At 45.8% G+C, this 24518-nt stretch overlaps 1 protein-coding gene across 7 annotated transcripts in view; it reads left to right on the top strand.

The window, feature by feature from the left end:
* Positions 1–24518, top strand: part of SCN8A (sodium voltage-gated channel alpha subunit 8) — a 1610732-nt gene that overhangs the window by 915879 nt on the left and 670335 nt on the right. For all 7 annotated transcript variants that reach the window (XM_069653414.1, XM_069653412.1, XM_069653417.1 and 4 more), the window contains exon 13: positions 23688–23823. In XM_069653414.1, the coding sequence (XP_069509515.1) occupies positions 23688–23823 (136 nt within the window). The remainder of the gene's footprint in view (positions 1–23687; positions 23824–24518) is intronic.

The following is a 24518-nucleotide window of genomic DNA, read 5'->3' as shown; positions in this document are numbered from 1 at the left end:
CAAAGAGTTAATACAGCAAGTCTCAACAGTTTTGTTTCTCTTTACAGGCTTGGGAATATCATTGTTTCCGCAACAACTTTTTGTCTCTAGGAATTCTGTAGCCTCCCTCAGACCCATGCCGGGAGCCCACCAACGTTTCCCACCTTGTTGTCTCTCTGAATCGGCTTCATGCTGAATGTCGTGGGGTTGGAACACGAGGGTGGGGAGGACTGACCTGGAGTATGATGAGCCGCCTTCTCCTGCTCAGTCTGGGTTGGGATTCTTTCGTGGCGGGCCTTGTGTCTCCTGTTGACTCTCGTCTAGGCGGTTGCAGCAGGCTTTTTTGTTAGTTCCTGGGAGGCTGATTCCATCTGACTCTTCACTTTCTCCTCCCATACCGAGGAATTTCTCTGCTTCTTTTAGGGTTCCAATCTGCTTCTGAGTTCCTTCCCAAGTGAACTTTAGGGAGGTTGGGAGGCCCCATTGATAAGGTATCTTTTTCTCCCAGAGCCACTGTGTGAGGTGTTTCAGCGCTTTCCTTTTTAAGAGCGTATTGTTCGCCAGATCTTGGTATAATAGAATGGTTGAATCTCTGAACAGGATAAGCTTGGACGACCTGGATTCTCTCATTTCTTCCTTCACCTTGTAGAAATGTATTCTAGCTAGGACGTCCGGGGGAGAGGAGAATGACTGTCGTGGCTTAGTTCTGTGAACTCGGTCGATTTCCAATGAGGCGCTGTCTGGCAGAGTTAGTATAAATCTGAACAGATCTGCTGTGTAGCTCTCCAGGTCTGCATCAGAGACCGAGGTGCGGATGTTATTTCGCCTTGAGCGGTTCTCCGCATCTTCTTGTTTTGCTTCATGTGCCTCACACATAGACTGTAAGGCTGCAATCCTGTCCAGTCCCTTCTCGAATTCAAACATTTGTTCGCAGAGATTGTTCTCTGTCAGCTTTTCTGCTTTCCACCGCATCCACCCTCTTGTCCAGGGTGGAGATCTTTTTCATGACTTCATCTGTTCCTTTCTGAAATACATTTGTCAAAGCCGATAAGTCCTGAAGGTCTGACTTTGTGGCAGAATGGGCCGATTGAGAGCTATTGGAAGTAGACAATGACTCTGGCGGTTGCATCTCTGTCTGATTTCCTTTTTTCGTTTTATCCGGGTTGGTGTGGCCCATTAATGTGGATATGTCCACCTGTTTGGTGTTCTTCCCGCTTTTTGCCATTGCTTCTCCTGATAGTGATAGGGAATGGGGATCCTGAGCTTTTCCACTGTCACACTTCTGCCAGATGGAGATGGAAGTGCCCATCAATGTACAGATGTATTGGGCTCTTGCTCTGCCAGTCCACTAGTTGTCCTGGGCACACCCAGTCCGTGATCGTGTGCTCTTGAGCAGATTGCGGTGGGCGGGGGAGAGATGCCAGTTCCCTAACTACTCCAGTTGGCTAGGCTATGGCCACATGGGCGGGAGGCCCTATTTCACTGGTCCCCTGTCCCAGCCCGGTGTTTGATGGGAACCACGCTCTGGGTAATGTGCTGGATGGAATACGGTTAAGCGTTTGGGATCTGAGGGAGTTTTTATGAGGATAAGCCTTGCGGGCGGTCCGGTGTCCCTCTGTTACCCTACAGGTGCTCCCTGTTTAGCCTGTTTCCAGTGGGGCTAGTCGGATTGGGAGATCGAGACTTCCCTTTGGACTGCTTTATTTTACAAGTGAAATGGGGCAGGGGTTTGTGGTACCCCCACTTTATGTGTTCGGATTTCTGGTTTATTATAGGGGCCTGTGCACCACCAATTTGAATTTTGGTTCCTTCCCGTGTTTGGATCCCACTCACCGGGTTGTTCTGCGCCAGAGCCTCGTTGTGGTTTTGGGCTGCTGCTGAGTTTCCCTGATATGATTCCCGGGCGGCCGGAATGTTTTGACGGTTGCGTATCTCAGCGCCCACCCGGGGCACTGCACTGATGTAGTCAGTTTGGGTTTCAGGCGCGGAGACCCCCTAGTCCTATAGCACCTGGGAGTAATGCTTCAGAGTACAGTCTCCAGCGTGCTGGGGCCCAGTATTGGACTTCTGCCGGGGTCCAGTTTAACTTTGCTTAGTAGGCTTCCTGCCTTAGGAAGCCCGGTTGGGCCTCGATACCTCTTGTCTGGGAGGGGCTGGCCCCTCTTACGGTGAGCCTTCTTTTCCTCCGTTGCGCCTCAGGGGCTCCCGCTCTACCTGCCGCGTTAGCTCTTCCTCGGGAGTCTTTGTTGTTTGGGCCCGATTGGCTGTATGCCGGGATGTCATCAACCACACAGGCCATTTCGGAGATCCTGACTCCTCCTCTTCTCAGACTGTGAGGAGCTCCAGGATGGTGGAGCCTCCATTTTTTGCCCACCAACTCCGCTCTGCCGGTCGCAGAGTGTGCAGACTCGGTCCGTTTATGGCGAAGTCAGCAGTTTCCAGCTGGCCTTTTCAGTCAGCTAAAGCACCGTCCCTTCCTCACTCTGTCTGCCGCATATTGAGATTTAACGAGGTGATGAGCCGCCAAAAATACTGTCGGTAGTCAGGGCAAGACGGGAGCTTCTACAGATCCTTGCCACCAGTTTGGCTCAAGCCACTCCCCGAAGTCAGTCATTTTGTGTGATTTTCGTTTTTCAAAATGGAAGGAGCCATCTGCAGGTCAGGATTCCCAGCACCCAACTTCCCAAGCAACAATGCACTACTCCAAAGGGTTTATAATGATAGCCCTCAGTCTCCGGCACCAAGCCCAAACAATGACTTTCCCCTACTGTCTCACTCATTTCGTCCTGGGATAAAGAGGGGCATTTACCAGCATGCCCCACTATCTCCAAAGAACCCTGAAGTCCTTCAATTGTCGGGGATGGGTTATCATCTTTATTTTATGAAGATGTTAAAAAAGAAAAACTCATCACCATCTAAGCAGTGGAAGAAAGGGATTCTACTTACTGCTTGAGGCTCTTTGAAGTGCAGTGGTGCAGAAGGAAGCCTATGCAAGCCTATCTTCCGTAAAGCCCCAACTTTCTCGGGGAACATTCCGGATGACCACTCATGCACAGATTGAATCCGCCTTCGATCAGGCCCACTAGATATGTGCGTAAGATCGGAATGATGCAAACCTCTGTATTCCGATATCACCTCCTCGTCGTTGGTACCTCTGCTTTTAATTTTTTTGAATTAAGGTACTTCATAGAGCACAAACCTTGCCCAGAGCCATGTAGAATGCTGCAGAAATGTTACACTACAAAGGTTATGGGCACCCACCAACATAGATGCAAAACAATATTTAACTTTATTTAGAGAAAAGGTGAGTCTTCAGTTCCATGAGAGGCAAGGCGTATAGTGGAAGACACTGGTGAACTGGGAGCACTTTCCAGATAGGAGTAATTGCAATGGAATATTCTTGTTTGGAAGTGAATGCTTTCTTATTTTGGGGTATAAAAGCAACAGACTTATCTTCGAGTCTCACCGGTAACACTAGTTCGTCAGCAAGATAAGATGGCTGCTGAAGTTTTATTGCATTAAAGGCAATTTAAAGAATAAATAATTAGAGAATGCTTTTCAATGCAATAAAAATACAAGGTGCAAAGTATTTTTAAATTGTATACTGACAGTCGCTTCCTGTTAGGAAATATTTTTCTTTTTGCCACTTTGCTTCCATTGACATCAATGGAAGCCCTAGTTATTTGCAATGGCTTGAACCCTGTACTTACTTTTGGAAGCAGGTAAAACATTTTTGCTTTACTTCCCTTGCTCAGTTCGCCTCTTTTGGGGACACTGATAGGCCTGGACCAGTGCTTTAGGACGCTGATCCCTGTATTTTACCCCGTGAGACACATCACCTTGTGGAGAGGTGCTACAGGGAGATTATGTATCCCTTTTTCTTTTTCTTTGTAATATTTGTGCTGTCTTTTTATGTGCTGAGAAATAGCTGGTAGCAATAAACTTAAAAATGGTGCACGCTGCAAACAACTCAATTCATTATACAAATTACAATTATTTAAGAAGGATCATATCGTGCAAGAAGTCACGAGTATCTCAAATATTAAATGTTGAATGTTATATGCAGTAAAAGTTGTCATTGTTTTACCTTGAATATTGGTTCTTTTCCTACTTCATACAAACCGGTTTTTTTACTTTTGTCTATATGATAATGACGCATGTATTTTTTACTGCATATAAAATTCAACTTTGAATATTTGAGATCGAGAGGATAGCTCAGGGACAACTACTCGCCTTGGAAACGAGATGAAACGGAGCAACACAGGTTCGATCCCTGGCTCCCGCTTAGAAACCTCTGGGTAAATAACCAATTGCAATTAAAACAACTTTAGTTGTTTACAGCAGTGGACCATTTTTTGTTTATTACAGTATATTGACCCCAACCACACATGCCCACAAGGGGCTCCCCTGTTGGATATATTAGAGAACTAATATTACAGTATATTGACCCCAACCACACATGCCCACAAGGGGCTCCCCTGTTGGATATATTAGAGAACTAGCTGGTGGCAGCAGACTGAATTCGAACGTTTTTTTTTTGCAGTGTACTCGCGTTCACGTTCATTTGTTATCGCATAATGCCTTTTTGAGTACCATAATACAATTATAAGCACTCAGAGCTAGAACATAGGGGAATACCATGTCCAACACAGCCAGGAGAGCCACCAAAATTCTAGGATATATATGTATTTAGTCAGTTTACAAAACAGTAATACTAGTTTACCCTTGTTCTCTACAGCATACACTCCCCAAAAGTCCAGGATATATTTGAGTAAGACAGCCCCTAGGCGCAGAAGGGCATATTACACCAAGGAAGAAAACAGTAGCAACATTCAGTCATACAATGTATATCTTAGCAGTGAAATACGCAGATTTTTAAATCGAGGAGAGTCACTAAAAATCCAGGGGGATTCTTGGAAAAAGCCTGTCCAGGTAAATACCTTCCAGTTTCAGTTGTAGGATTACTAAAGTTGAGTAAAGTGCTTCTTACGCAACAGGGCAAAGTCTGTAAACTGGCCTGCAACTATGATGAGAAGCCTGGTAAATCCTAGTTCCCTTCCGACAGGTAAAAGCAGAAGAAAGCAGTCGACTTCAGGGGGACATCAGTGGAGAACCAGGAGAAGACCTCCACTGGCGGGCTTGAGACCTAGCTGCCTCAGGATAATAGAAGCAGAGCAGGACTTAGCCTCCAAAGTAAACCAAGGGGGAAATGCTATTCATTAAAGGGGACCCTTGAGGGCGAGTATCTTGAATAACCTGCAAGCCGAGCCCAGAGGTACGTGCTTGCAGTGTTGGTACCTGGAAACACCGTTCCGGGAAGGAACCACCTCCAGGTAAGTAAACATTTATTTTTACAGGACAAAATTAAAGATCTGATCACTCAGGAACTTGAAACCCAGAGCAAACCATGACTCAGAAGGCCCAAATAAGCAGTCGTCCTTCAAAGAAGTGGAATCCACCATCCAAGAAGCCGAATTGGCGATGGAGATCTCTCAAGGAGGAACCTGCACAAGGAAGACCTTAGCAGCTCAGCAGTTAAACGAGCTTGGTACACCAGCAAAAATGGTTGAAGGAGGACAAAAGTGGTGGCGAATCAGAAAGGACCTGAGAAGCAGATTTGGCAGGGTGTAGGATGCCCAACACCTTTCCAGCAGTGCAGCTTCCAAAACCAAGGCAGCACACTATAGCTGTATAATGGGCCCAGAAAATGGGTCCATGATGTAAAGCATGGCCAAACCAGATGAGGGTCAGCAGCAGGATGAGGAACACCCAGCAGGGCCTCCAGGAGCCATAACAAAAACCCAAACGGGAGAAAGGCACAGACCACTTCATCCAACCAGTATGACCAGATGAGGGCATAAAAAGGAGGGCATAAAAATGCAGCACTGCCGGGAAACCACTATAAATGCTCCAGCAGGTAAGGTAACATGCTGGATTTTTGGAAGGAAAGCAGAACTGAGTTCAGGAACAGGGTTTCCCTTTTTGTTCACCTTCACTCACAGGTGCTGGCTTCTGCCAGCACCAATCAAGCCCTTCTTCCCTCCGGACAGCTTTAGATCCACTGTTCAAGCACTGGCCTAGCCCACCTGGATGAGGGCAATGCCCTCTTCGAAAGCCTCCCGTTGTCCTCCCTTATACCTCTGAGAAGTGTCCTACACAAGGCTGCACAACTCATTAAGGGTCTATGCAGATACAACCACATCACCCCGGCCCTCGTCGATCTTCAGTGGCTCCCACTGCATGCATGAATCTCCTTCAGGCCATCATCTATAAGGAAGTTGCCCTCAAGTCACCCAGCTACCTCGCAGAGAGAAATTCCGCATCTCCGGTGGACAATGCACCACCAGAAGCCAACACATGTGCAGACTTGAAATCCGCTGCTGCAAAAACAATAGGGCCAGAAAACAAGCCTTCTCTGCATACACCCCAAGACTATGGTACCTCCTCCCCGTCAGCATCAGACTCGCCCCCACAGTCCTACAATCCAAAGGAGTCTCTCCTCCTCAACACCTAGGCCATCACGTCAACCCCTGCGCCACAGACTCGCTAGATGCCATCCGCCCCACTCCTCCCCGCCACCGTCTACGGTCTTACCCCTCCTCTGTGCCCCTCTGTATCCTATCCCCACTGTATGTGTGTTCTGTTGTTACCTCTGAAAAGCGCTCCGTTATGCATTTGTACAGTTGTATACCTCTGTAAAGCGCTCTGTTGTGTAGCTGTATTGTATACCTCTGTAAAGTGCTCTGTTGCTTCTCGAATGCTAGATCAATAAATACAATAATAATCCCTTAAAGGGATTTCAAATAATGTTTTGGTGGCCAGCCAGTCTGGTTGGCCCCAAAAAGCTGCCAAGCATCCAGGTCCACTGTCTCAGGAATTGTAGTGGCCTACCGAGGTACGGGAACTGCTCTAAACAAGGTCAAACCACTATGGAGCCTGCCATCTAGGGCTAACGAATAGCTCACGTGGGCAGGACGCCATTTTAGGCCTGCCCTGCGATTTCCCTGATCAAAGAAAACCCCTTAAACAAAATGAAGGAGAGCAGGACTTGAAAAAAACATTAGTACCCCAATGGCTACAATAAAGGTACATTGGACTACTAATTCAATGAAGTAGCAGGACATCTTGGTGAAGCCAAAACTAAATATTGGGTGCCATCAGCCTACCCTCTAAAACCAATGTAGTGTGCTAAAATTAACCTAGGGCAAAAGGATGAGTTTAGGGGGCACCCCTGGGCCTGGGAGCCTTATAGGCGACCTGTGGCCATTTCTTAAGGAGTGAAAATGGGATTTGGAGGTAGAGGAGGCTTAAGCAGAAGAAACGGAGACCCAGAACACCCAAAAATAGATTTCTTCCCTAACAATAGGCAGAGGATGCTCCTGCTGTTTTTTTTAAGATATGGGTCTGGCCTTGAGTCAGTACTCTACTCAACCCTAGCCTCCCTCGTGAAAAGAAGAGCTTCCTCTGTGGAGAAAGCACTTTCCCATCTAAGTCTGACACCCAGAATGGAGCATCCTTCTGACCCCAGCAGGAGGGTCGCAAGGAAGGACAAACATTCGAAATCCAAATGAAGGCATATTTCGAATGGATTGTGTCCTCCCACATATTCCTCATCGTGATATTCGTTATCGCCAGCTTCGCTTCTTCGGAAAATAAAATTTCGCCAGAGGGTGCTGTGCTCGAGGTCATGGCGTCCATTGTCCCTGGACGGGCTCCGTACCGTATCAACGTCACTGTTGGTATAAATAACTCGAGCCGCGCCCGTTGGCTTCATTTCCGTTTTTCCCATTGCTTCGCTCTCGAGAACGGCGCGCTTCGAGATTTTCTGTCAGAAAATGTCATCATCATCTACTGCTTCTACATCCAAGACTGGGTTTAAGAAGTGTATCGACTGCGGTTCAAAGATGTCAATCACCGATGTTCAGATCATCGAACCGGAGACTGTGGCTCCTGTCGGTCACTGATGGAGGAGGCCCTCCGTGAGAGGAAAGTTAAACTAGTGGTGGGGCCGGAGGCTTCGAAGGCCACTTCGAAGGCCTTGTCGAAAAGACATAAAAAATCGTCCGATTTCAAAAGAATTGGAACGTCACAAAAAACACTCTTAAGAGATCGCGATCTCGTAATAGATCGAGGCGATCTTCATCTTCTAAAAAAGTTAAAAGGAGACAAAGATCTCCATCATCATCCGATACATCGACCAAATTGGCTGGATGCCCTACTAAATCAGATTCCCCAAGAAAATGGGAGGACTATAGAAGAAAGATGATGGAGGTCTTTGAGAATGCGGCCTCAACCCACTCAAAGAAACCCCAAAAGAGCCAGACACCAGTCGCTCCATTGGACGACACAGGGAAGTCGGGAACTACTGTGGTAAGACCCAGTAGTATGGGTGAAACCCGGAAAACTCGAGTCGACAAGTCGTCGAAGAATCCTCGAGAGTCGAGTGTTTCACCGACACTTCATAAAAAGCAAAAGTTGTCAAAAACATCCGCAACTTCATCAACGCCATCGGCACCAACAACTTCGATATCAAAGCCTAAAGGGTCTTCGACGCCTTTGTCGAAGACTTCATCGGGGTCGTCGAAGATTCCTTCGAAGAATCCTTCCATTCCTTCGACGAAAACTCAGGAGGAAGAGATGAGATTTACGCCATTACCAAAATCAGACTTTTTTAAGTCTGTCTTCGATTTTTGAAGAAACTGGCTCTGAGGATGAGGAAATCTCTCCTTTTGTTGTGCAATATGGCACTAGGCAAGTGCCATAGGAACTTATAGACCCAGAATCTAAAATGAGAGATGTGTGCAAGACTCTGCATTCTACTAGTGGCATTGACACGTCACCTGAATTAGAGTTTGCAAGACCTCACCCTGCAGAACATGCAGAATCAGGGTACAGGAGTTTAATGAACAGAGTGGTAGAATATATGAGCTGGGGTAGAGCCTCACCCACTTTTGAACAGGACGATATGACGGACATAATTGTTCGGTGCCCCCAGAAGGATCCAGTTCTCCCCTTCCACAGGGCGCTTCAGAGAACAGTGGAAAAGAACTGGGAAATCCCTGACAACATTGCTGCGGTAAACAGAAATTTTCCTAAGAAGTATAGAACTTCTACTTCTGATCCCGAGTATCTGAATAGCCATCCCACTCCAGAAAGTCTGGTTATTCAGGCTGCAACTACTTTGAGACAAACTGCATATCCAACCATACCTCCGGATAGAGAGGATAAGAAGGTTGATGCTTGGGCCCGTAAAGTAGCATGGCCTTAAAGTCAACCAATGTCACCTGTACCCTCGCCAGATTCACACATACCCTGTGGGAATGCATTTTGGCGGCGGCTGATTCCGGAAGACGAGGAAAGGGAAGGCTTCCTGAATATTGTCAAAGACGGGAAGGAGGCAATGGGGGGGAATGTCTCCAGTCTGGTCTGGATACTGCTGAAAGTATTAGCAGATCCATGGCATCACGCACAGTGCTATGCAGTTTTCTGTGGTTGAGAAAGTCGGGTTTTGCACCAGAGGTGCAGGCCAGGCTTCTCAACATGCCTTTTGATGGCTCGAGGCTGTTTGGTAGTTAGGCTGATGAGAGCCTAGAAAAACTCCAGACCTCAAAAGCGGCAGCTAAATTCCTTAGTGCCTCAATGCGACAACCTCAGAAACCCTATTCGGGCTCATCTTCCTGGAGGGGTCGTCCTTTTTGGTGGTACTCTTCTTTTGGTAGAGGAAGAGGACAGGCTTTTCAAAGGGGCAAAAGAAATGTCATTCGTGGTGGACGAGGAAAGACTACAAAGCCATCTTCAGGAATGGCATCTTTACCCTCAGCCGCTCCTGCAGCCGCCTCCAAATCACTCTGAGGCCTTATCATACAAAACACCAGTGGGAGGCAGAATCTCAGCATCTGAAAGAATGGCGGGGCATTACTTCAGATGCTTGTGCACTGGAAACAGTAGCTCAAGGTTGCTGCCTTCCCTTCCTAGAAAAGGCCTCACGATCATCCACCGGGAGCCAACTCGACCAAAATTCCAGACCCGCTCCTTTTGCAGGAAATTTTAACCCTGCTAGAGAAAGGTGCAATAGAACATGTACCTCAGGCGGAGATGAACAAGGGTTGTTACTCCCCTTATTTTCTCATCCCAAAGAAGGACGGAGGATTGAGAACCATCTTGGACTTAGGAAACTTGAACAAGTTCCTCAGGAAGGACAAGTTAAAGATGATAACCCTTTCTCAGATCCTACAGGCTCTCCAACTCCAAGGCGGGTTGGTATCATTGGACCTTCAGGATGTTTACTTTCATTTGCCAATCCATCTCAAGCACAGAAAGTACCTGAGGTTCGCAGTTGGCGGTTCTCACTCTCAGTTTTGAGTTCTGCCATTCTTGCTGATCTCCGCTCAAGGGTTTTCACCAAACTGATGGCGGTAGTGGCAACGAGTCTCAGGAGAGGGGGGATTCACGTCTACCCCTACCTGGACGACTGGTTGATCAGAGCACGTTCTCCCGAACAAGCTCAAAAACATCTGTCGATCACCTGTCACTTCATTCACAATCTGTGCTTCTCCCTCAATTTCAAGAAGTCCCACATGATACCATCCCAAAAACCCCAGTTTATCGGAACAGTCTTGGACACTTCCTCGGGCAAAGCCTCGCCTCCCGAGATAAGAGCTCTCCACATTCTGCAGATGGTAACAAAATTCCAGAAAGCCCAGCATCTGCCGGCCTTCGATTTTCTGAGGGTGCTCGGCCTCATGGCATCCTGCATTTTTCTGGTGCCAGAGGCCAGATTGAGAATGAGATCCCTTCAATGGGCCCTCAGGACTCAGTGGTCCCAGTTCTCTGGGAGTATGTCGGACCTTCTGCAAGTCCCGAGTGCAGTTGCTCAGGATCTACTATGGTGGGCTTGCAATGACAACATCCTCAAAGGGGAATCTTTTTGGCAACCATGGCCGAAGATAAGTAGTAACGCACACCTCACTCACGGGATGGGGAGCTCATACCAAAGCTCTGACAATCGGCGGTCGCTGGTCTCCATCGGAGTCCAAACTACACATCAACCTGTTGGAGCTGAGGGCAATCAGACTAGGGCTGAAGGCCTTCCTGCCCTCTGTACAAGGAAAGAATGTCCTGATAATGACAGACAACACAGTGGCCATGTATTGCCTCAACAAAAGAGGAGGCGTAGGATCACTAACACTGTGCAGGGAAGCAATGGGGTTCTGGTTCTGGGCAATACAGGAAGGAATCGCTCTATCGGTAGTTCACCTAGCCGGAGAGCAGAACACGGCGGCAGGCACTCTGAGCAGGCAGAGCACAGTCTCCCACGAGTGGGAGTTGGCTCAGGAAGTCCTTCGGGAGATTTTCACCCTTTGGGGAACCCCTCAAGTGGATCTGTTTGCGACCGAGGTAAACCGGAAGTGCGAACAATATTGCTCAAGGGAATTTCCCCCGAGAGGAGCTCTAGGAAACGCATTTGTGGTGGACTGGGAGTTCCCTCTACTATACGCGTCTCCTCCAGTCCCCGTGATTCCTCAAGTAATCAGGAGGTTGAGAAAGTTCAGGAAAACCATGATCCTATTTGCCCCGGATTGGGCCAGGAGGATGTGGTACCCGGACCTTCTGGACATGTCCATCTGCCCTCCAATACGTCTCCGCAAAGAGAGGATCTTCTCTCGCAAGAGGAAGGTCGGGTTCTCCATCCAGAGGTCAAGACACTCAACCTTCACGCATGGTTTCTGAGAGGTTGAGATACAGGGATTGGGACCTTCCGGACGACGTAATGGAAATTTTGCTTTCGGCCAGAAGGCCAGCAACAAAATCCTTGTATCGGTGCCGTTGGAACTAATTCAGTAACTGGTGCAAAGATAAGGATGTGGACTCTTTTCAATGTGGCACCCCAATGGTGCTTTCTTTCCTATTGCATCTAGCCAATCTGGGGCTCCAGATCGGAACAATTAAAGGATATCTTGCTGCGCTGTACATTTTCAAGCGCTCCTCGGAAGAGGTTTCTTACTTCAAAAGTCCATTAATCATTCAGATCCTGAAAGGACTTACCAATGTATATCCACCAGTACCGTTTCATGTCCCAACTTGGGATGTAAACCTAGTTCTTAAATTTCTAACTTGTATACCATTTGAGCCTCTGCACTCCTGTCCATTGAGGCTTCTAACACTAAAAACTGTCCTTCTTGTAGCATTAACATCAGCCTGCAGGGTTAGTGAACTACATGCTCTCTCATGTAAACCTCCATATACCACATTTTACAAGGACAAGTTAGTTCTTAAGGTTAAACCATCTTTCTTACCGAAAGTAGTTTCTGACTTCCATTTGTCACAAAAAATCATTTTACCAACATTCTATCCTCCTCCTCATTTGGGTAAAGAAGAGGCGAGACTGCATAGACTGGACCCCAAAAGGGCCCTCAGTTTTTACATTTCAAGAATGTCAAAATTACGTCAAGATAACCAACTCTTTGTGGGTTATACAGGTCGAAAATTGGGATTTGGCGGTGACAAAACAAACTATATCCCGCTGGATCATTCTAGCTATATTGGAATGCTACAGATTAGCAGGAAAAGACCCACCAGATGGGCTATGGGCCCATTCCACTAGGGGAATGGCTACTTCTGCGGCTTTGAAGAGGGGAGTCCCTGCAAAAGATATTTGCTCGGCTGCAACATGGGCATCAATGCATACCTTCATCAAGCATTACTGCTTAGATGCCTCCTCCAATGAGGGATTATTTGCCAGGGCGGTACTTCATTCCGTCCATGAAAACAATAACTAATACTCCCACCTCCAAATTGGCCACTGCTATGGGAGTCTATCACAAGATGAGGAATATGTGGGAGGACACAATCCATTTGAAGGACAAGTTACTTACAAACTTTAACGTTCTTTTGACTGGATGTTCCTCCCACGTATTCCTCATCAACCCTCCCAGCCTACCCCGCTGTACAGTTTACGTTTTCTTACACTTTCCTCTCACAATAGGCCTTTCAGTCACAGGTCACGCCTGGGTGTTCCTCGAATATTTCCTCGAAAAAACAGAACTGAACCCAACGTGCGCGGCTCGAGCTATTTATACCAACAGTGACGACGTCACGGTACGGAGCCCATCGATGGACAATCGACGCCACGACCTCGAGCACAGCGCCCTCTGACGAAAAAAAATATCCGAAGCAGCGAAGCTGGTAATAACGAATATCACAAGATGAGGAATTTGTGGGAGAAACACCCAGTCGAAAGAACGTTACAGTTGGTAAGTAACTTGTTCATTGGTGTATTTGGAAGTTCCTTCGCTGACTTTATCACCTTTGGGCAGCCACCAATGGCTTAGTCATCCAGAAACTCCTTCCATAGACCATCGAAGACGGATGCTAACCTGTCAACAAAGGATACCTTTCCAAACCACCAATGAAGATCTTGTTGATTGAAAAACATTTGTCCATGAGATTAAACCCTTTCATTGACAAGCACCTGTCTATGGGTAGACCACAGTCGACATGCCCGATTCAGTAAGTTGCTGATATCTCTGAGGCATTCTTCGGTGAAGCAGTCATTCTCCACAGAGATTGATGCACCTGTCCATGAGAGAGCCTTCATTTACAGGTCATGCTTCATAACTGGCTTGTTGAGGAAGCCATTGACAGCGGATGCGCATAAAATCCCCTTTTCACCTATTCAGGAGTTCTCCTCTCCCAGGTGGCATTTTGCAAGGTGATTCTGACCTCTCCTACCTGGAGGTGGAGGAGGAAGTGGATCTCGGTTCCTCTCATGAATCTAATGTCACCTGCTTGTCTGCTACCTCCTTACCTGAGGGGAGACCCCAACACCCGTTTCAGCCTTCCCCCTTATATAATCATTTCAGAATATTTGTGTGCGGTTTCAGAGATGTCCGCAACTTTGCCATCCAATAAAAGCATTTTTGCAGCTGCAAAGTCCAGAAAAGACGCAGTATATCACACCCGAAAGAAAATCCCATCAGCTTCAAAGGTAGCAACAATATCATTGCCCTCTAAAACCATAAAGACCCAGGCACAATCCATGTCTCTTTGGTCGATACTTGATCCTGGGAGACTCACATCAGACATTCTCACATGAAGAACAACCACTAAATGGTGAATAGGAGGATTGCATTGCTCCAAATCAAAAGAAACCGGACTCACCTGGTAAATTATCTCCACCTGATAGCATTCGATCATTCCACACATCTACGGTGGCAGAACCTTTTGGTCTTCAGGTAGCTGCAGAAGAGAAGTTGTCTGTCGTGTATGACCACAGATGAGGGCTATCATTCCATTATAACTATCCCTGTTTTAGATTGAATCTGGGAAACTGGAGAAGCAAATCTCAAGTCATTATTATCAGTACCAGTGATCGCAGCCAGACCTGAAAAAAATACAAAGCACCCATGTTGGCCCCACCTTCTCTCTGGGGTAACCTAAAGCTGGACTCTGTGATTCCAGTTGCAACCAGATGTAGATGCTTACCTGGTTTCACCTCTGATGGCACCGCCTGATAAGGAAAGTAGGACATGTGAAGCAGTTGGCTGAAGGCTGTCGTCTGTGTTCATGACCTTCAGAACGGAGAATGCAGTGGATATGATTGCCCGATATGAGAATGAAAAGTGCCAGTGGATCTTCAGGGAGTAGCATTATCCATCATCCGAGAGGAAGAAATAACTGCTGACCATGCCATAGATTCAACTCTAGATGTGGCTTACTAAGTATTTACATATACAGCTTCAAAAAAGACTCTGAATTATTAGCTCTGAGTGCTTCTATAAGCACACTAGAGAGAGATCTAATGGGTAGATCAGATGCAGGGGGAAAAATCAGAGCTACTGAAAAGGAAATGCGAAATGAATAAAAGGTTGTGTGAGAAGGCTGAATTCTCACTTTATAAAACAAAATGTGCCTATTATGAAGGAGGAGGGAAGTGTTGTCGGCTACTGGCACACCGCTTGAGAGTGAATGCTACGAGCAGAGCGATCTGTGCAATTGAAAGGAAGACTGGCGGGGTGTCGTATGATCCTCAAGAAATAAATGAAGAATTTAGAGCCTATTATGAAACTCTAAGGAGGAACAGAGGGTTGATACAGTAGAGCTGGAAACATAACTCGTAAAGCAACCACTACAAGATCTATCAGATGATGAAAAACTAGCTTAGAGGGGGAAATAACAATGAGTGAGATTAAAAAGGCAATCGGGGGTTTAAAGATAGGAAAGTGCCCAGGCCCAGATAGTTTACCTGTAGAATTTTATAAAGCTATGTCAGAAAAGGTTCTAGGATTACCAAAGGAAACATTCTCATAATGTAAAATCAGGGAGATTCTTCCGGCAACACTTAGACACGCAAAAATATAATCAATCCTAAAACCAGGAAGCTCGCCTTTAGACTCCGACAGCTACCAGTCCATTAGTCTAATCAGCTTGGACAGTAAGGTATCTAAAATACTGGCCGACCGACTGGAAAATGTAATATCAAAGATGATCCACCCGAACCAGGCTGGTTTCATAAACGGGAGAGTCCGACATTGAATATGAGGAAGCATTTACTGACCTTGGCAGAGGCAAGTAAATTGAAGACCGAAACAGTGGCATGATCGATGGATGCAGAAAAGGCCTTTGATCGGGTTCAGTGGGAGTTCTTGTTCAGGACAATGGAAAAAATGTATTTGGCCCTGAATTCATGAGTTGCATTAAATTGCTCTATACAAACCCGATGGCTGAGGTGACAACTAATGGGAATATTTAATCTAAATTTGAGCTTTACCGGGGGACTCGTCAAGGATGTCAATTAACTCCATTACTTTTTGTTCTCTCAATAGAACCTTTGGCGGTTGCTATCAGAGTAGATGAAACCATCCAAGGAGTTAATTCCTACCAGATTACTCAAAAGTTGTGGTTATATGTAGATGATTTTCTCCTCGTTGTACTAAACCTAAATATATCTGTTCCTGCATTAATTGATTAATTTGGTAAACTTTCAAATTATAAAGTCAATTGGGCAAAATCTGAAACTTTACCTTGCACTTGGGGCACTGGCAGTTCACTGGTCCAGAGCCGAGGCTTTAAATGGTGCCCCGAAAAGATGAAATGTCTTGTGATTTGGCTAACAAGATACGTCTGTGACAGGATGAATTTAAAAAAGATGGCAGAATTCGAAAGATGGGAATCCCTGAAGTTGTCTCTGGGAGGCAAAGTGAATGCCATTAAAATTACAATAACACTGAAAATTACATATGTTTTGAGTATGATCCCGCTGCCCACAAAAAGGACATTAATGAAACGGATTGATAGTATGATCCAATCCTTCTCATGGGAAAAGAAGAGACCACGATTGAAGTTAAGGAAACTACAACTCCAGAATGGCAGAGGGGATCTTTGTATTCCAATTTTCAAGAGATACCATGCATTCATGACCAGGCATTTTCTACCATTTATATCGGAGAATTCAGATGAATGGGCCATTGCTGAGGCATGCATGATAGGTCCACTGCACACCTCCGCAGTACTGTCAACCACAAATAGAGACTGGGGTGGAAAATCAGTATTAACTGACTTCCTGAGGTCAACCTGGAGAAATATTGCAAAGGAACTTAATATGGCACCAAACCTAATGATCTCGTCATCAATATGATTGAATCCTGCAATTCAAATTAACAAAAATACATTATTTTGGTCAAATTGTTTTCTGGCAGGAGTAAGAAGGATTGATTACCTGTTTATGCAGGGAAATAGTGTTTGTTCAAAGATTTAAAAGAAAGATTTGATTTAAAAGGGTGTACATATTGAAAAATGCAGTAAACATTATATCTCCTGCAACTACAGATGTGACTGACATTATTAAGGTTATAGGTGGCCAGCATCATATGACCTCTAGATTATATAAGCTTTGAGCTAGAATTCTGGTTAGAATGAAGAATGCATGGCATCCTGGTCGGCTAGTCTTCAAGTAGAAATGTTGCAAGAATGCTGGGAAGCGATATCTCGAAACATTCCGAGAATGTCAATGAATATAGGGGAAAGAGCATGACAAGTAAAGCTATTGCACAGAGTGCTTTAGTCATCCGACCATATGCACAGACGAGGTTTAAGTTCTACAGATGCATGTTGGAATTGCTGTCTCGCAAGAGGTGCATTAGATCATATGTTCTTGGAAAGGAATAGCTGAGGTGATGAACATAGCTTTAAGAGAAAAGAGAATTTAACTTTAAAACATTAACTTTGGGAGAGGACACAGATGATCTGGGGCATCACCAAGTGACCTGGATCTTGAGGAGCCGTATGGTTGCAAAAAGATTGATTCTTCCACATTGGAAATCTATCACTAGCCCAAACATGGAAATGTGGTTGGAGGAAATGTACTTGATATGCGGAATTGAAAGAATTATGATGTCTCTATAGCATAAGGAGAAGACTTTTGAAAAAATGTGGTGAGACTTCCTGAAATTTAGTTCGGATTAAGTTGGAGACAATTATTATGATGCTGGATAAGATAAGTGAAATGTTCATTTCTTTTCCTTTTGGTTATTCTATTAAAATTAATGTACAGATATAATTACAAGAGGAATTGTAGATTTGATGAAGTTACAGATGCTATCACATGTTTATTTTTGTTTTGCTTTTTTTTCTTTCCCTTTCTCTTTTTTTTTGTTTCTTAAATTATTGTGCACATATGGTTGAAATGTTATTGTTTATTGAAATTGTATTTAATGTTAAAATGTATGTTGGTAAAATCAGTAAACTAGTTTTAGATATACAGTTCATGGCGCGGCGATCAGGTGACAAGTGTGGAAGAAGGCAACCAGTTTCCGCCAAAGGTCCAGGCCAAATCTTGGGCATGCCCATTGATCAGCAGGATCTTTTTGACAAGAAAGTAGACAATGTTTAGGGCATCAAACCGGGCAGTCATACTGCGAAGTACATCAGTTTCCTAAGAAACCGTAATATGAGGTTTCTTGTCCTTTCGCAGAGCATCCACTTTGAAAACAATACCATCAGGAAAGGGCTATTGACCACAGTTACATTTCGGGGTGCTAATTAGTCCTCCAGCAGATAAGCAGCTCAGATGGAAAGAAGTGTATTAGGCCAAGATTGCCAAAAAGCTTCCAAACAAGCCTGACTCATTTCAAGCCCCCCTTTCAAACTGCTCTGCACTGGCTCCCCATGTGGGAGGTCTGAATCAATGCTACCCAAGACAGTGACGGGCCATAAGATCGTGTCAGTGGGTTCTAGACCTAGTAGCCTACGGAAACGTGCTGGAGTTTATCAGAAATCCTTCGCAGTCACCCCAAAGTACAACTTGCAACCACCTCCAAATAAACGTACACCAAGTACTAATTCTACTGCAGAGAGGAACATTCGAAAGTACACAAAAGCACCATTTGGGAAGGCATTCTACACAAGGTACCTTCTAGTGCGGAATGGAGAATGCTGTCTCGTCTATGGCGTTTTTTCACACCAACAGGTTTGTCAGATGGCTAACATTCAAAATGACCATACTGCACAGGTAATAACATGAGTGGAAGGAGGGGTATGCAACGCGGACAAGCAGAAACCATCCAGCACTATCTTATAGAATGTCCAGAGTATGATTCCTAAAAAGTAAATATGAAAGAAGGCCTAAGGGGGTTGGCTCATTAGAGATATTTTGCGGAAGGATGGGGATGACAGATTGAGCAGAAAATCCCAAGGAGGGGGATTATGTGATAGCAATAGAGTTAGAAGATGCCTACTTCCATGTCTCAATATGTTGGGCACACAGGTGCTTCCTCGGATTTGTTGTAAACGGACTACTCTACCAATAGCGTGTCTTTCCCTTGGGCCTCCGATGTGCACCAACGTTGTTTACAAAGTGCTTTACTCTTGTGACTGTGCTCCAGTGGAGAGGAGGAGGAGGAGTAGTAGTAGTATCTGGACGAATGGCCTTTGAAGGGGTCTACTTGTGATGCTGCTTACAGGACAGTGGACCTTATAGTCATGGCAATCGACCACTACATATTTTCTGTGAATTTAAGAAAATCATCCCTCACTCCATCTCAAACAGCACAGTTTCTGGGAGCATACCTTAGTTCCAGCATTCCGAGGGTATGCATCATCAACCAGTGGAAAACTGAATCGTGCTAGCAGACCAGCTCTCCCCCCAAACGGTCTTGCACAGTGCAGGAATTCAAATCACCAGTGCTGTCTCAGGTTGCACAAAGAAAGGCAATGGGCCTTAGCCACGGATTTGTGAGATGATCACCTGCTGCTGAGTCTTTTAGCAATCTCTATGATGATGGAGCAAGACCGAAGGAACATGGACACCGACATCTGAAAAGGCATTCCCTTCAGATTGTTGTCTGAGGACGGATGCTTTGCTGATTTGAGTGGGGAACCCATCTGAATCACCATACAGCAAAAAGAAAGTGGGGCACTAATGGAATCGCAGCTTTTCACCAGTGCCCTGGAGCTGAGTCGTGTGGTGAGCCCCACGATCATTGTAACCAGTCTTTAGGGGAACCTGGTGGCAGTTCAAATGGAAAGCACAACATGCATGTATTCTACACACAAACAAGGTGGCATACTGTTGGTGCAGCCACTCCAGGAGAAAGGCTTTCATCCAAGCAGAGCACCATCCAGCAAAAGTGAATGTTCTGGTGGATGATCTCAGCAGAGACAAGGCTGCCAAACAAATGGGAACTGAGAGCCAATCGGCTTATAAATGTATTCAAGCGTTGGGCAACACTGACCACAGACCACTTTGCGACCAAGTTCAGGAAATATGTGAGCAGGAAATATTTGAGCAGATTCCAGGGAACGGTCTTGGTAGGGGACGTGCTCACTATCTTCTGGACAACCAAATTACTGTACTCCTTCCGTTTTGGTCTTGATGGTGATCCAACAATTTTGCAAACAATCCCCCAAAATGGTTTTGATCACACCAGCATGGGAGAAGCAGATATGGTATCCGGCACTGCCCATCATGTCAACAGCAGACTTGATCTGCCTCAGAACACATTCCTGTCTATGGATGAGACCTGGAGGTGAGATATTGCATCATAACCAGGAATTCCTATTGTGCGCTTTGTGCCCCCTGAACATCATTTATACTCAGAACTGAACTTAACAGACAATTGTGTCAGACTTGGCAGTGGCAAATTCACCAGCCATTCTGAAGTTAGAGGAAAAGTGGAACTTCTTCAGTCTTCATTGTGGCCAGATCATTACTCCTAGCTACTTAAAAGTGGCTTAGTTACTGCCTGCTTCTTGGAAATGGCAAAATCAGTTCTTCTTTCATGCCTCCATCAAGGTTCAACATTCAGCAATTACCCCTTCACAAAAGGACCTAATGCCCCCTTGTTCTTTACAGACCATGTGGTTAAGACCTTCATGACAGGACTCCTATGTTCTTTTCCACCCTCACAGAGTCCAGTAAAATCCTGCAAACTAATTGCACTACTGCAGCTCTTATGGGGCCTCCCTATAAGCCTTTCCATAAATGTGACATCAAGTACCTTTTTTAGAAGGTTGTCTTTAATTCTGCCAGATTAATCCGGGAGGCCCAAATTTCTCTTCCAGACTGATCTGAAATGTTCAGGTTCTCTGCTTTAAGAAGCTGTTCACTTCTACAGGGGCAGGATTGTTCTTGGACCACGCCCCAGGTTTCTTCCTAAATGGATCTTGAAATTCATTCTTAACAAAGTTATCTCATTTCCAACTTTTTTTGGTGGACATTCCACTTCAGCTGAGTGGTTACTTCACTCTCTTGATGTCAGGCCCCAGTACTGTAGTTCTAAATACAACACACTACTACATCCTTTAGAGCCTCAGATCGTCTTTGCGGCTTTCGGTGGGCAGTGGAAGGGGCAAGCTATGCTACGCAAGGACTAGCCCACTGGGTCATATCTTTCATCAATCGCTGCCTTGCGACAGCGGGCGACACACCGAAAGGTCCAGTTATGCTGCTCAACCAGCGGCAGAGTAGTGGCCTTCCATCTGGCAGTGTCCCTCTGTGACATTTTCAGAGCTGTCGCCTTGATGTTATTGACCACCTTCCAAGGCATTACATTCTTGATGAGGAGGCAGGAGCGGAGTCTACTGTTGGCAATGCAGTTCAACATCTTTTCAGTTGAGGGATGTCCACCCTCTTCCTCCTTTCCCGCTATTGTATTGCATGTGCAATTTCTGTGTTTGTCTTCTATGATATTCAGTCCATCCTTCACTGGTTTGCCTCTTTAACAAGGGGGCAACATAATATACTTCTTTTGCTTGAGTGACAGGGTCAGTAGCTCTGGACTCACCCATCCTTCTTGCCAAAGGTGCTGGTGGATTTACCTATAAACTGCGAGATTTGTTTACTTACTGTCTTGCCAAATGCTTCCTCTGGAGCAGGAAGAGTTCTACGCAACCTGGATGTGAATTCTAGTTTTATCTGGAACCAAAATAAAAGTTTCAGCACCCAGACAGTCCTGTCTGTGGTGAGCAGACAGGCAACCCAAGCCCTCCATAATTCGGTGGGTGGGTGAGTGTCATCCATTATAGAGGCCTATTAAGTTGAAAATAGATTGCATGTGAAGGGGCTTCCCTCATACACTGTCATAGCAAAAGTTCTCTAGGTTCCATTCCATGGGCTTCCAAACCTTTTTTTCCCCATTGCTGCATAGATGTGAGGGTAGGTTCTCTGTTTGGCCTCTCTTTTCCCTTATAGCCTCTTTGGACGTACTGGGACCACCCTACGTCTAAATTGTTCATGCTTTTGGATCCCCAGAGAACATAGAGTTGATGGGACCGTTTTTGGGATTATGTAAACGTTTCTCATCAAATTGACTAATGTGCTGCTAGTAGATAGTCCCCTTTCCCTTTCCTCTATGCCGCCCAGCATCCCTGCTGTATATAACGGAGTGATATGTTGGCTCCAGCTGGGTGTCTGGAAAAGGACAGAAGGGCATAGCTTTAGGCCTGCGTCAATGTGGGTGCTGCCGTACCGCCCTGCATGCTGGTTCCATGTGCCGTACCGCCCTGCCTGCATGCTGGTTCCATGTGCCGTACCGCCCTGCCTGCATGCTGGTTCCATGTGCCGTACCGCCCTGCCTGCATGCTGGTTCCATGTGCCGTACCGCCCTGCCTGCATGCTGGTTCCATGTGCCGTACCGCCCAGCCTGCATGCTGGTTCCATGTGCCCTACTGCCCTGCATGCTGGTTCCATGTGCCGTACCGTCCTGCCTGCATGCTGGTTCCATGTGCCGTACCGCCCTGCATGCTGGTTCCATGTGCCGTACCGCCCTGCCTGCATGCTGGTTCCATGTGCAGTACCGCCCTACCTGCATGCTAGTTCCATGTGCCGTACCGCCCTGCCTGCATGCTGGTTCCATGTGCCATATCGCCCTGCATGCTGGTTCCATGTGCGGTACCGCCCTGCCTGCATGCTGGTTCCATGTGCGGTACCGCCCTGCCTGCATGCTGGTTCCATGTGCCGTACCGCCCTGCCTAATGCTGGTTCCATTGGGTGTTGTTTTTAGGCCTCTTGGGTAAACAGGACATTTTAAAAGCAGAGGGTGCGTTTAATATAAATGGCCTTAATAGGAAAGGCATTACGGTTTGTAAAAGTAGATGGGCTTATTAATACTAGGCATGATGCCCATGAGAAAGAACTTAGATGAAACTAAGTAACCTTTTCCTTTCTTTATATAGTAAAAATAAACTCCTCCTTTGAACGGGAAAAGGCTGCTGTTACTCTATAATCTTTCCAGTCACGGGAGGAGTGAGGCAACAGGTGTCGGCCTCTGTCCCTTTAGCGGATCGGCAGACCCGTTAATGTGGCAGCCTGCGTCTTGCACTCGCTGTTGAAAAAGTTAAGGAATGTCGCGAAACAATTTACATTTTAATAATTTAAATATTAACAATATTAATTTGAAACCACCTTAAACCCCCTTTGGAAAACGCTACGTCAATTAGGCCCTCCGTTTTATTAAAGTTGATGATAGTGAATATTTTATAATGAATGCAGTGAATGTAAGGGTTACCAGACATTTGGTCGAACAAAATATGTAAGTGCAGTGTAAGCAGTGGATCTGGTGCGAGTTAGGGATTTGAGATGCCAAGATAACACATTTGCTGCTACGTTTTTTTTTTTTTTAAATTGGCCCCTTTAAACTTTTTTTTCAATTTCCTTTGATAAAAACTAGGTGGGCTACCAAGTCGGACTATCTGGCGCAGCACTTGGACGCCGGTCGTTTCGGCGCCACGCTCTTGGTCCTGCGTGCCAAGATCATTTATGGTTTGCTTAAATATTTTGTCCACCAAAGCACGGGAAAATAGTGATTTCCTTGGCATTATATTTGAGCAAACAGTAGCCGCTCATTACATGCAAACAATAACATGCGGGCCACAGCAACCTATTTCTGCATGGAGCATTGATATATGTTATTGCAGTTAAAATGTCTTTGTGTTTATTTTAAACAGATTGAGAACAAAGTGTAACCAGCAGGTTTGTTTCAACGAATGGTATACCATTGATGTGGTGCTTTTAATTTAATAGACAGCCTGAAAGTAAATTATAGTAAATGTTGTTTACTGGTGAAAACCGTAGATCCTATTAAGATCTGGTGCACTACAGGAGTGACGTGAATAATTTTCACCCGGTTAAACTGATGTTTGTGACGCATAGGTTGAACTGTGAAATTTGTGTTGAAAGAACTCTAAAAACAAATACTGTGCTTGCTTTGCAGCCCTCGACGGAGGTGGAAGTAAAGAAGCCCAATTCACGTTCTCTTCGGGTCTCCATGGACCAGCTGAATGCATCCTTTGGAAGAAAAGATCGAACAAATAGTGCTTTGAGTGTACTCCCCAATACGCTAGTTGAAGGTGAGTGCCATCTTATGTGTGGCTTTCAAGTTTGCAGTTTTCGCTCATTTCCATTTACTTGTGTATGCTTTCTCATGACCAGGGGCGAAGCATGGCTAAAACATTTATTTTGGGTGGAGCTGGATGACCGTTTTGAAAGCTGATAGCGAGTGGGGCCACCCATTGCGCTGTTGACCCATGACCCCCTCCAACTTCCCCCTACCCAGCCCCCCCAAAAAAAGACCCCCCTTCCTTTGAGGCCAGGGGGCTGAATAGCCACACAGTTGCCAACGTGATTCATTCCCTTCTGTAGGTGCTTACTATGTATCCTTTACCCATTTCTTTCATCCAATAGATGCATCTTGCATCCCAATTCAGTGGCCGTTTAGTTCTACCAAGTGATGCTAATCACTGGAAGAATGGGCCATCTAATAATTGAGCACAGCAAAAGTCCCTTTTCTGCCGATGCCACGTTAAGGATAGTTTAAACGTAAGTAAATGCACAGCGCTCCCTGCGAGGTGAGACATTTGACAGGCTCCTCGCCGTCACCCCTTTGGCTAATGGAGCCCCTGTAGGCAGTGGAGTAACTTCGCTGAAAATATTTGGGGGAACATGACATCTAAATGAAAGCGGCCCTTGCAAAATGAGTGGGACAAAATGCTGTGCCACAAAAGTTGGGGGGACAAACACCCTTTCCCCCAGCCCCGTTTCTTAG

This window comes from Ambystoma mexicanum, chromosome 3q, assembly GCF_040938575.1.
Source record: "Ambystoma mexicanum isolate Mex_15411 chromosome 3q, UKY_AmexF1_1, whole genome shotgun sequence".
In the NCBI taxonomy this organism is placed as follows: Eukaryota; Metazoa; Chordata; class Amphibia; order Caudata; family Ambystomatidae; genus Ambystoma; species Ambystoma mexicanum.
The sequence above is the reverse complement of the archived record's forward strand: the minus strand, read 5'-3'. Positions and strand labels throughout refer to the sequence as shown.